The sequence below is a fragment of the Strongylocentrotus purpuratus genome, unplaced genomic scaffold (assembly GCF_000002235.5).
Source record: "Strongylocentrotus purpuratus isolate Spur 01 unplaced genomic scaffold, Spur_5.0 spur5_scaffold_18, whole genome shotgun sequence".
Classification (NCBI taxonomy): domain Eukaryota; kingdom Metazoa; phylum Echinodermata; class Echinoidea; order Camarodonta; family Strongylocentrotidae; genus Strongylocentrotus; species Strongylocentrotus purpuratus.
In genome coordinates this window covers 26,134,278-26,146,846 of record NW_022145603.1, presented here as the reverse complement: position 1 = coordinate 26,146,846, position 12,569 = coordinate 26,134,278, and the positions used below count along the sequence as shown (strand labels likewise).

The window sequence follows — 12,569 nt, the reverse complement described above, 5'->3', positions numbered from 1 at the left end:
AAACGACAGACCACCTAATTAAACAACCCCTGTCCCCGCAAATCAATAAAACAAAAAACAGCCACAATATTTTCATTGGTTTTAAGGGGGAAGGTATAAAATGAGAAACATAAGGTCCTATGCATACTAACTTTAATAGCTGTGGGCTATGATATACAGAAATATGAAGCATAGCCATATAGGCCTGTCGTGTGTAATTCTACTGTATTCATGTTCGTGTGTACATTGACTGTACATTCAACAATGATGTGTAATCGTCTATGACCTAGCATCGTTTATCCATCCATGAATGAACCTACATTCAATCAGCAGATGTATGAGATTTATTGTATTATTACCAATGCTCCTTCTCTCCCCTCTTCTTTTCTTCTCTGCAAGTCACTCTTTTTTTTTGTTTTTTTTTGTTGTATCTAAGTTGGGGGCTGCGGGCACGTCAAGCTACTTTGCATATTTCTGTAGCCCTCCTGCATCTAATGTACCGGTATGTTAATTATGCATTCAATATATTTGTTTAATTTTGTTGATTATCTATATACAATTATATGCCTTTAAAATATTGTATCAAACCATATTATGTTCATGAAAATGTATGATGAAAAAAAGAAAAAAAATGCAGAAATCAAATCAAACCAAATCAAGGGTCACTTTAAACTTATGTTTATGGCAAACCATTTTCTGTATATAAAATGTCATTATCATACATCTAAAATCATAAGATTGTAACGGTAAGTATGTTGATGTATATTGAGTAAATAGATATAGATATCAAATCAAATCCAATTGATGCACGTGCACAAAACCTATATAAGCTAGGCCAAAATATATTTTGCCCTCTGGTTTTAATGTCAATACAAAAACAGAGGAATGTGATGGGCAAAATTGAGAAACTAGACTACATACAATGATAATGATAATATTGAATGACCCTCTTTTGTGAGCTTTAATAAATATGCTTATCAGCTTGTGAGATTTACCCTGGACCAACTGAAGGCCTTTCAATATCATATAATTGATGTATATACCTGAGTCCCTGACTGTGATCCAATAGACTGGTCTGGTTTGTAGCTTGCGTTAAGATCGGATTCTAGTAACCGGTTCGCCCACGTATACTTAGAATTGTAACCAATCCTAACTGGAACCGCCTTCGATTGGGGATCCCAGCTGAAACTACCTTGCTCATAGAACATCAGTACGCCTGTTCTTGCTCCGTTAGTAAATACTATTGCCTGGTACGTCGCCACCTGCAATGCCGAGTGAATTGGAAGGAGGTAGCCAGAATAGAGAGAGAAAAATAGGTCATTGGGTCAATAAATAAAAATCAATTTTTCTCAATGTCACCTACATTCTATTTACCGTTAAACGTATTTCACGCAATAACACAGAAGTGATATGTGTAAGATGAAAAGTTGTTTCAGAAAAATGGAGTGTAGTGGGAGTGTCGTGGTCGAGTGGTTTAAGGCGCTTGACTCGAGATGCGAAGGTCGAGGGTTCGAATCCCGACACGGCACTAATATCCTTTGGCAAGATATTTACATGCACTTGCTACTCTCCACCCAGGTGTTAAATGGGTACCCGGTAGGATGCGAAAGTCCATATGGTTGAATGAGCAAGTGTGCGCTTGTAAAATGGCAACTGGCTGGAATGCTCCCAAGGGAGTGGAAAATGTGCATACATTGTGTGTGGGTAAGCCTGAATCCGATGACCGGGGTAATAATATATCTGTAAAGCGCTTAGGCACTTCGTTGGATCAATGAATTGAGCACTATATAAACACAGATTAATATTATTATTAAAAAAAAAGATCAACTTGTATGAACTTAAACCTTTGTATGGACTTTGCATGGAATTTGTAACATTAAGTTTGACTCATGATCGAATTATCATACCTCTTCCCCAGAAATTGAACCGTGAGGTTGAAAGTCCTTCCATGTAAACATCACAGCAGTGCTAAGCGTATTAATAACATCATTGTTATCCGCGCCCCATGGACTTGCCTCTAATGTTCTCAGTCTGTTCCTCAGGAGTGAGAAAAATACTGCGTCGGTGCTGCTTTCGAACACCTTGAAAAACATGACAACTTACGTTAACAAACAGACTAGGTTTTTTCAATCACACTTTGCTCCACCTGAAAATAGGTATAATTTATGCCAATAAATGTTTATAAACAAGCTTTCTAAATATCTAACAATATATATGCTGCCTCAGTAATGTTAAGATTTTGTACAGGATCTCCAATTTACTTAATACAAAAACAAAAAAACTAATCCGAAGCGGAAAGAAAAAATAAAACTCATCTCATTTTTGTTTCAATAATGTCATACATAAAATTGAATCAATTTGGCATTGTAGGTATCATTACCAATAGTAATTTGTTGGTACTCAACATTTTGTAATAATCAGTGATGTGCAGCTGTTTGAGACTAAGTATTGTTCATGTTTTGGTAAAATTTCAAAATGGCAAAAATCACTTAGCACATATAGTGTTGAAACTGGGGTCGCAAGGTGTGCTTTCTTCACCTCATCTACACATTTGCTCGTTTGCCACACGTGAAATTTCGCATATTTAATGGTTTTGCAATTCCATAACGACAGTTGAATAATCTGGAAGCCTTTTGGTACGACTGTCCCATGAATGAAGAGAGATTATTTGTGTGGCACAAAGAGTAACCTGATAAGAGATAACTGATATTATATTTTCGGGCTGCATGTATACATACCTCATGATAAATACTCGTGTTGCATACATACCTAAATATATATAATAGTGCTGCATATATACCTCATGATATATAATTGTGCTGCATACATACCTCATGATATATACTCGTGCTGCATACATACCTCATGATATATACTTGTGCTGCATACATACCTCATGATATATACTTGTGCTGCATACATACCTCATGATATATACTCGTGCTGCATACATACCTCATGATATATACTCGTGCTGCATACATACCTCATGATATATACTCGTGCTGCATACATACCTCATGATATATACTCGTGCTGCATACATACCTCATGATATATACTTGTGCTGCATACATACCTCATGATATATACTTGTGCTGCATACATACCTCATGATATATACTCGGGCTGCATACATACCTCATGATATATACTCGTGCTGCATAAATACCTCATAATGTATACTCGTGCCGCATACATACCTCATGATATATACTCGAGCTGCATACATACCTCATGATATTTGCTCGTGCCGCATACATACCTCATGATATATACTCGGGCCGCATACATACCTCATGATATATACTCGGGCTGCATACATACCTCATGATATAAACTCGGGCTGCATACATATCTCATGATTTATACTCGGGCTGCATACATACCTCATGATTCATACTCGGGCCGCATACATACCTCATGATATATACTCGTGCTGCATACATACCTCATGATATATACTCGTGCCGCATACATACCTCATGATATATACTCAGGCTGCATACATACCTCATGATATATACTTGTGCTGCATACATACCTCATGATATAAACTCGTGCCGCATACATACCTCATGATTTATACTCGGGCTGCATACATACCTCATGATATAAACTCGGGCTGCATACATACCTCATGATATAAACTCGGGCTGCATACATACCTCATGATATATACTCGGGCTGCATACATACCTCATGATATAAACTCGGGCTGCATACATACCTCATGATATAAACTCGGGCTGCATACATACCTCATGATATATACTCGGGCTGCATACATACCTCATGATATAAACTCGGGCTGCATACATACCTCATGATATATACTCGGGCTGCATACATACCTCATGATATATACTCGAGCTGCATACATACCTCATGATATATACTCGTGCTGCATACATACCTCATGATATTTGCTCGTGCCGCATACATACCTCATGATATATACTCGTGCTGCATACATACCTCATGATATATACTCGGGCTGCATACATACCTCATGATATAAACTCGGGCTGCCAATATAAGCGTTGACAGGTGCCCCAAACACGGCAACAGCAGGATCTGATACGTATAGATCTATTAACTCGAATCTTGAAGGATTTGTGAATTGAGTGAGCATCATTCTTGTAGGACGTTGCTTAGAAAACTGGATAACTCCTGTTGTTGTGGCCTGAAATTATCAACAACAAAAAAATGAAAGACATATTGCATTTCAGATATTGGAAATTGGATGTTAGTTAATAAATTGAAGTTGAATGACTCGAAGACAGAATTCTTTGTAGTAGCCTCTCCTCACAGTTTACGTAATCTACCAGATCTTAAGTTAACAGTTGGTGATGTATTCATGAGCCCTTCAGTCATTGTAAAGAATCTAAGTGTACTCTTGGATAGAGAAATGTCAATGTCAGATCGCGTCTCTCAAATATGTACTATTGCAACTTTTCATTTAAGGAACGTTTCTCGAATTAGAACTGTCTTCTGAAGACGGACAGTCAACTTGTCCGAAACGTTGAGTCTACTCTCCTGCTCCTGCTCTGCAACTCTACTCGCTGACTCAAGCCAGCTTCTCTCATCTACTCAACTCTCCAACTCAATCCAGTCTTCTACTCAAACCTCTCATCCTGTCTACAACTTTCTGGTTTACAGTCCTTTTCAGGACTATACTCACTTCCGTAAGATACTCTTCCTTCCAACCTCCACTTTCTCGCCTTTCCATTTCACTTCTATTTCTATCCACTTTCCTTAGTCCTTCTAGGACTTTACACATGGTGTACCGTAAACCTCTTCCGCGATAACGTCTTTACATTACCAAGTAAAGACTCGTTCATATATGGTGAGGTAACTCGTGCAAAAGAAATTGCTGCGTAAAAAAATGTATACTGTAACCTGTAAAAGAATGACAACAATGGTCATGAAGGAATTTACTTAGCCATGAGTCAGACTTCACATAAGTTTAAAGCGCGGGTCACACCGTACATGCGTCATCACAACCGCTTCATATTCGAACGAGGCTTGATTGAAGAGGAATGAGAAGTTGAGCTTACCGTCACGAAGGAGTACAATGAATTCTCGCCTATAGGTATTCCAGTTTCTATTTCCACAGTCATGAAATCGAGTGCAGCTGTCTGGAAAACTGTTTGCTGGATAGAATCTCCATATGGGAAATAGAGTTTTGGTGGAGGAGTGGTTGGTGTGGTTTCCGGTATTTTTCCTGAGAGATAAAAATAAATGTTATATTCGATACTAAAGAGCCTATACAGATTTATTCAAGATTTATACGCATATTTGTACATGGTTATCAATTGCTGTTTGGCATTTGTGTTGTTCCAGGTGTTGTAGTTGTTGTACTTCCAGGTGTTGTTTCAGGTGTTGATCCTAAAGTTGTTCCTGATGAAAAAATTAAATGTAATATGTATTAATACAGAACTAAATACCTGTATTCAAAATTTCTACGCTTAGTTTACTTAATTATCAGTTGCTGTGTGGCTTTGGAAATGACATATATTAAGTGTGACACATTCTCAAAGCTGCTTACATAGGCAATATGGCAACGAATACTACTACTACTACTACGCTGTTAGAGCGATCGTACAAACCAAATCAGAAGTAATTTTAAAAACTCAAGTTTGAAAATAATCCATCTGTAGGTTTGAAAACTAATGTGTTCAAAGGCTATTTTTGCATACATAATGAGCCCCATGACCTTTGACATTTGGCCTCATGACCCCAAAATGTATTCACTTCATAACCTCTGCAAGATTTATAAATGACCCAAGTTTGGCTAGAATCCATCAATTGTTTCTTGAGAATTTCTGATCATCAGAACAGGACACACAGATGGACAAACGGAAGGACGGACAACCTGCATCAAAATGTAGCATTTCAGAAATCTGGTTCCAGCTCTCACTAAAGGATAGAAAACTGTTTTTCAGGGGATAAAGCATTAGACGAGCACTTACCAGATACAATTACAAAGAAGGTGCATGTTTCTGTATTTCCTGCATCATCGATTGCATTGTAGGTTACTGTGTTGTTTCCGATTGTAAAGTTTTCCCCAGAATTGTGAGTGGATGTCAGTGTATGAATACCAGAGTTATCTGTTGCTGTAGGTGGCATCCAGGTTACTACAGCTGTAGCATCACCGCTGTCTGTGGTGGCAGTCTGATCACTTGGGCATTCATCGATGACTGGTTTCTCATCATCTGTAAGCAAGATTATATAAGAAATACAAATGTTGCATTTGTAAAATCTGGTTCCAGCTCTCACTAGACAATACAAAACTGTTTTTTCAGAGGATAAAACTTACGATGAGCACTTACCAGACACAATTACAAAGAAGGTGTGCATGTTTCTATATGTAATGAAAATGAATCCCCATGAAAATGTATAGACTACTACTACTTCAATATTTTTGTTTAAATTCAATATATGTGTTTAATATCGTTTATTATCTGTATAAAAATTATATACACTTGAAATATTGTATCAAGCCATATTATGTTCATGAAAATGTATGATGAAAAAAAGAAAAAAGATGCAGAAACCAATAAATCAAATCAAATCAAATCAAATCAAACTATTAATACATGGCACATCAATGAGAAATAAATAAGTTGAGATAAGTGGGATAGAAAATGCCGCTAAAGTTGTCAAAATAATTGTGCAGAATGAGAAAACCAACAGATTGCTCCATTCTTACTGCCTCCGGCTACTTCGTTTCTGGCATAAAAATGTAGCATTTTTAAAATCCTTTTCCAGCTCTTACTAGAAAATCAAAAACTGTTTTAAGGGGATGAAAAATGAGATGAACCCCTACCAGATACAATTACTAGGTATGTTACAAAAAAATTAAAATCTCAGAATTCAAGCTTTTGCTTTATGCATTATCTTTCAAGAGAATCTACCGCCACTGATCATCTCTTGTATCGACAAAGCAAGATGAAAGAAACACATGATCGACATGCAGGTCCAGATCTTCCACCTATCCACGATCGACAACCAGTCAGAGTCCTACATCCCAAAGATCATACTTGGATACCAGCCAAAGTATCCAAAGAAAGTCTGCGACGAGCCTAGGTCGTATGAAGTATCAACACCAAACGGAGGAATCCTGAGACGAAACCGATCTCACCTGAGGGAGATTACGTCAACAAACCCAACTCCAAAGCGCGTTCGGTTCGACGAAGACTACACTTCATCTACTCAAGCAGAAACACCACAACAGAATGGCAACAACCATCAAGCATGTCCAACACCAGAAACTCAGAACATTCAATCTGAAGAAACAACAATGACCAGAAGCAAATGACCAAAACTTGCATACTAGCAAAAGTATTGTTTTCAAAGCAATATGTTTATTAATCGTCGATCAGTGAGGTTCACTGATTCCCATCTTTCCAGAGGAAGGGGGATGTTACGATATGCGATATCCGGTATACGTTGTAGTTGAATAAACAACATGTCTGCCATAACATACCTGACTGCCGACTCTATTTTTCCTGAGTTAGCTACCCAATACTAAGACCCTCAAACTCATCAATGACAAGATATTTTTGCATACATAATGAGCCCTCTAAATTTCGACCTTGAGACCCCAAAATCTAATCTGTTCATTATTAGCTTTGCAATATACATACATGACCCAAATGTGGAAGGAATCTATTATATCAATTCTTGAGATAAGGCGATCAAGATAACTGGACGTAGATGTAGGCCTACGGACAACCCAAAAACAAAATGCCTCCGGCTAATTTGCAACAGAGGCATAAAAATGTTGTATTTCTGAATCTGGTTCCAGCTCTCACTACTAGACCCTGAAGAGAATACAAAACGGTTTTTAAGGGGTTAATTAAGCTTAAGACGAGCACTTACCAGAAACAACTACACGGAAGGTGCATGTTTCAGTATTTTCTGCAATATCGGTTGCGGTGTAGGTTACTGTGTTGCTTCCAATTGGAAAGTTATCTCCAGAATTGTGAGTGGATGTCAGTGTCTGAACACCAGAGTTATCCGTTGCTGTAGGTGGCGTCCAGGTTACTACAGCTGTAGCGTCACCGCTGTCTGTGGTGGCACTCTGATCACTTGGGCATTCATCGATGACTGGTTTCTCATCATCTGTAAGCAAGATTATATAAGATATAAAAATGTTGCATTTGTAAAATCTGGTTCCAGCTCTCACTAGACAATACAAAACTGTTTTTTCAGAGGATAAAACTTAAGATGAGCACTTACCAGATACAATTACAAAGAAGGTGTGCATGTTTCTGTATGTAATGAAAATGAATCCCATGAAAATGTATAGACTACTACTATTCATACATGGCACATCAACGATTAATAAATAAGTTGAGATAAGTGGGATAGAAAATGCCGCTAATGTTGTCAAAATAATTATGCAGAATGAGAAAACTAACAGATTGCTCCATTCTCACTGCCTCCGGCTACTTCCTTGCGGGCATAAAAATGTAGCATTTTTAAACTCTGTTTCCAGCTCTTACTAGAAAATCCAAAACTGTTTTAAGGGGATGAAACTTGTGATGAGCCCCTACCAGATACAATTACTAGGTATGTTACAACAAAATTAAATCTCAGAATTCAAGCTCTTGCTTTATGCATTATCTTTCAAAAGAATCTACCGCCACTAATCATTTCTTGAATCGACAAAGCAAGATGAAAAGAAACGCATGATCGACATGAGGGTCCAGATCTTCCACCATTCCACGTAGGACAACCCGTCAGAGTCAAACATCCCAAAGATCATACTTGGATACCAGCCAAAGTATCCAAAGAAAGTCTGCGACGAGCCTAGGTCGTATGAAGTATCAACACCCAACGGAGGAATCCTGAGACGAAACCGATCTCACCTGAGGGAGATTACGTCAGCAAACCCGACTCCAAAGCGTGTTAGGTTCAACGAAGACTACACTTCATCTACTCAAGCAGAAACACCACAACAGAATGGCAACAACCATCAAGCATCTCCAACACCAGAAACTCAGAACATTCAATCTGAAGAAACAACAATGACCAGAAGCAAATGACCAAAACTTGCATACTAGCAAAAGTATTGTTTTCAAAGCAATATGTTTATTAATCGTCGATCAGTGATGTTCACTGATTCCCATCTTTCCAAAGGGGGATGTTACGATATGCGATATCCGGTATACGTTGTAGTTGAATAAACAACATGTCTGCCATAACAAACCTGACTGCCGACTCTATTTTTCCTGAGTTAGCTACCCAATACTAAGACCCTCAAACTCATCAATGACAAGCTATTTTTGCATACATAATGAGCCCTCTAAATTTCGACCTTGTGACCCCAAAATCTAATCTGTTCGTTATTAGATTTGCAATATACATACATGACCCAAATGTGGAAGGAATCTATTATATCAATTCTTGAGATAAGGCGATCAAGATAACTGGACGTAGATGTAGGCCTACGGACAACCTGAAAACAAAATGCCTCCTGCTACTTTGCAACAGAGGCATAAAAATGTTGTATTTCTGAATCTGGTTCCAGCTCTCACTACTAGACCCTGAAGAGAATACAAAACGGTTTTTAAGGGATTAATTAAGCTTAAGACGAGCACTTACCAGAAACAACTACAAGGAAGGTGCATGTTTCAGTATTCTCTGCAATATCGGTTGCGGTGTAGGTCACTGTGTTGCTTCCAATTGGAAAGTTATCTCCAGAATTGTGAGTGGATGTCAGTGTCTGAACTCCGGAGTTATCTGTTGCTGTAGGTGGCATCCAGGTTACTACAGCTGTAGCATCACCGCTGTCTGTGGTGGCACTCTGATCACTTGGGCATTCATCGATGACTGGTTTCTCATCATCTGTAAGCAAGATTATATAAGATATAAAAATGTTGCATTTGTAAAATCTGGTTCCAGCTCTCACTAGACAATACAAAACTGTTTTTTCAGAGGATACAACTTAAGATGAGCACTTACCAGATACAATTACAAAGAAGGTGCGCATGTTTCTGTATGTAATGAAAATGAATCCCATGAAAATGTATAGACTTCTACTATTAATACATGGCACATTAACGATAAATAAATAAGTTGAGATAAGTGGGATAGAAAATGCCGCTAATGTTGTCAAAATAATTATGCAGAATGAGAAAATCAACAGATTGCTCCATTCTCACTGCCTCCGGCTACTTCCTTGCGGGCATAAAAATGTAGCATTTTTAAACTCTGTTTCCAGCTCTTACTAGAAAATCCAAAACTGTTTTAAGGGGATGAAACTTGTGATGAGCCCCTACCAGATACAATTACTAGGTATGTTACAACAAAATTAAATCTCAGAATTCAAGCTCTTGCTTTATGCATTATCTTTCAAAAGAATCTACAGCAACTGATCATCTCTTGAATCGACAAAGCAAGATGAAAGAAACACATTATCGACATGCGGGTCCAGATCTTCCACCACTCCACGTAGGACAAACCGTCAGAGTCCTACATCCCGAAGATCATACTTGGATACCAGCCACAATATCTAAAGTCTGCGACGAGCCTAGTTTGTATGAAGTATCATCACCCAACGGAGGAATCCTGAGACGAAACCGATCTCACCTGAGGAAGATTACGTTAGCAAACCCAACTCCAAAGCGTTTTAGGTTCGACAAAGACTACACTTCATCTACTCAAGCAGAAACACCACAACAGAATGGCAACAACCATCAAGCAACTCCAACACCAGAAACTCAGAACATTTCAATCTGAAGAAACAACAACAAACTTGCAAACCACAACTAGATAGGGACAAAACATCCGCACACCAGCGGGATACATGTTTGAAGATTGAAAATGAACTCTTAAATGTCTTTAAAGAGAGAAGATAAAGAAGAACACAGAAGACTTGTAGTTTAATGTAGTCTTAAGATCCTCCCTTTCTCTCACATGGTGCACCCGCAAGCCTACTGTTTATAAGAAGTTTATTGTTTATATAATCACTGTACAGTATTTTTGGTATGACAAGCATAATGTTGACAATTCAAGAAAAAGATGCCACCCCAAACAATTTTTTTATTTGGAAATTCATTTTTTATAACGGAATCAAGTTATATCAATACTATGTTCAATCTCGCAGATAACCTGTGAAGTTGAAAGCGTAACGATATAATTTTATTATATGACCAGGATTTTTTCATATAATTCAAGTTATGAAATCAAGCAAAAACTCCTCAAAATGATTAATTTTTAGAACACATCAAAATTCATCAGGATTTATCTTTCACAAGAAATTAAATATATCGAAGTCCGAAGCTAGATCGGTGACAGAATTTTCAGATATAAAGAATAATCATATTCACACCTGTTACTGTGACAAAGAGAAGACAAGTGCCAGTGTTTCCTGCACCATCTGTAGACGAGCAGTTCACAGTGGTGTCCCCTAGTAGAAATATATCTGGGAATAAATGGGAGCAATTCACATCTAGTTCAAAATCCACATTATCTGTTGCAGTTGATTCCAGCATAACAGTAGATGATGAATTGAGTCCCTGATCCGTAGTAGAAGATATATTTGGGCAGTTCAAAACAGGTGCTTCCTCATCTGTAATATAACAGAAATTCAGAAAAATTACATCAATAGATATGTTAAGAGAATGCTATTATGTATGCTTCTTTTCAGGTGATAATATCTTAAAAAAGAAGAGATATAGAGTCGAGAGAATAATTGTTAGATACATTTCATTTCATGACCAGGTAGTCTTTCCATGATTCTAAATGTTAAATCAAGCAAAAACTCCAGAAAACTATGAATTTTAGAAAACATTTTAATTCATTACGATTTATCTTTCAGAAGAATTAAAATATCCAAAAATCAAAAGCTTGTTCAGTGACAGAACTTTTAGATATAAAGAATAATCAGATTAAAACCTGTTATTGTGACAACGAGAAGACAAGTGCCAGTGTTTCCTGCAACATCTGTAGACGAGCAGTTCACAGTGGTGTCCCCTATCAGGAATGTATCCCCGGATAAATGGGAGCAAATCACATCTAGAGGATTATCTACATTATCAGTTGCAGTTGATTCCAGCATAACAGTAGATGATGAATCAAGTCCCTCATCCGTGGGAGAAGATATATTTGCGCAGTTTAGAATAGGTGCTTCATCATCTGCAATATAACAAAAATTCTGAGTAATTACATAAATGTATATTTTACGAGAATGGTATCATGTTTGTCAACTTCGTGGTTATAATATCTTGAAAAAGAACAAATATCGAGTGAAGAAATTAATTGTTAGATACATTTTATCTCATGACCAGGATCTACTGCTCTCCTGACCCCGATCAGTGAAAGAACTTTTAGATTTAGAATTAATCATATTCACACCTGTTACTGTGACAACAAGAAGACAAGTGCCAGTGTTTCCTGCATCATCTGTAGATGAGCAGTTCACAGTGGTGTCCCCTATCGGGTATGTATCTTGGGATGAATGGGAGCAAATCACAACTAGATGAAAATCCTTATCATTGGTTGCAGTTGAATTCAGCAGAACATTAGATGATGAATTGAGTCCCTCATCCGTAGTAGAAAATATATTCGGGCAGTTC

At 37.6% G+C, this 12,569-nt stretch overlaps 1 protein-coding gene across 1 annotated transcript in view; it reads right to left on the bottom strand.

Annotated features, from left to right (window-relative positions):
• The window catches only part of LOC763311, a 90,183-nt gene that overhangs the window by 34,760 nt on the left and 42,854 nt on the right, over positions 1-12,569 (bottom strand). Inside the window, exons 27-30 of the mRNA XM_030988885.1 lie at positions 5,040-5,206; positions 3,989-4,165; positions 1,887-2,060; positions 1,023-1,241 (exon numbers count right to left, since the gene is read on the bottom strand). Coding sequence (XP_030844745.1) covers positions 1,023-1,241; positions 1,887-2,060; positions 3,989-4,165; positions 5,040-5,206 — 737 coding nt within the window. The remainder of the gene's footprint in view (positions 1-1,022; positions 1,242-1,886; positions 2,061-3,988; positions 4,166-5,039; positions 5,207-12,569) is intronic.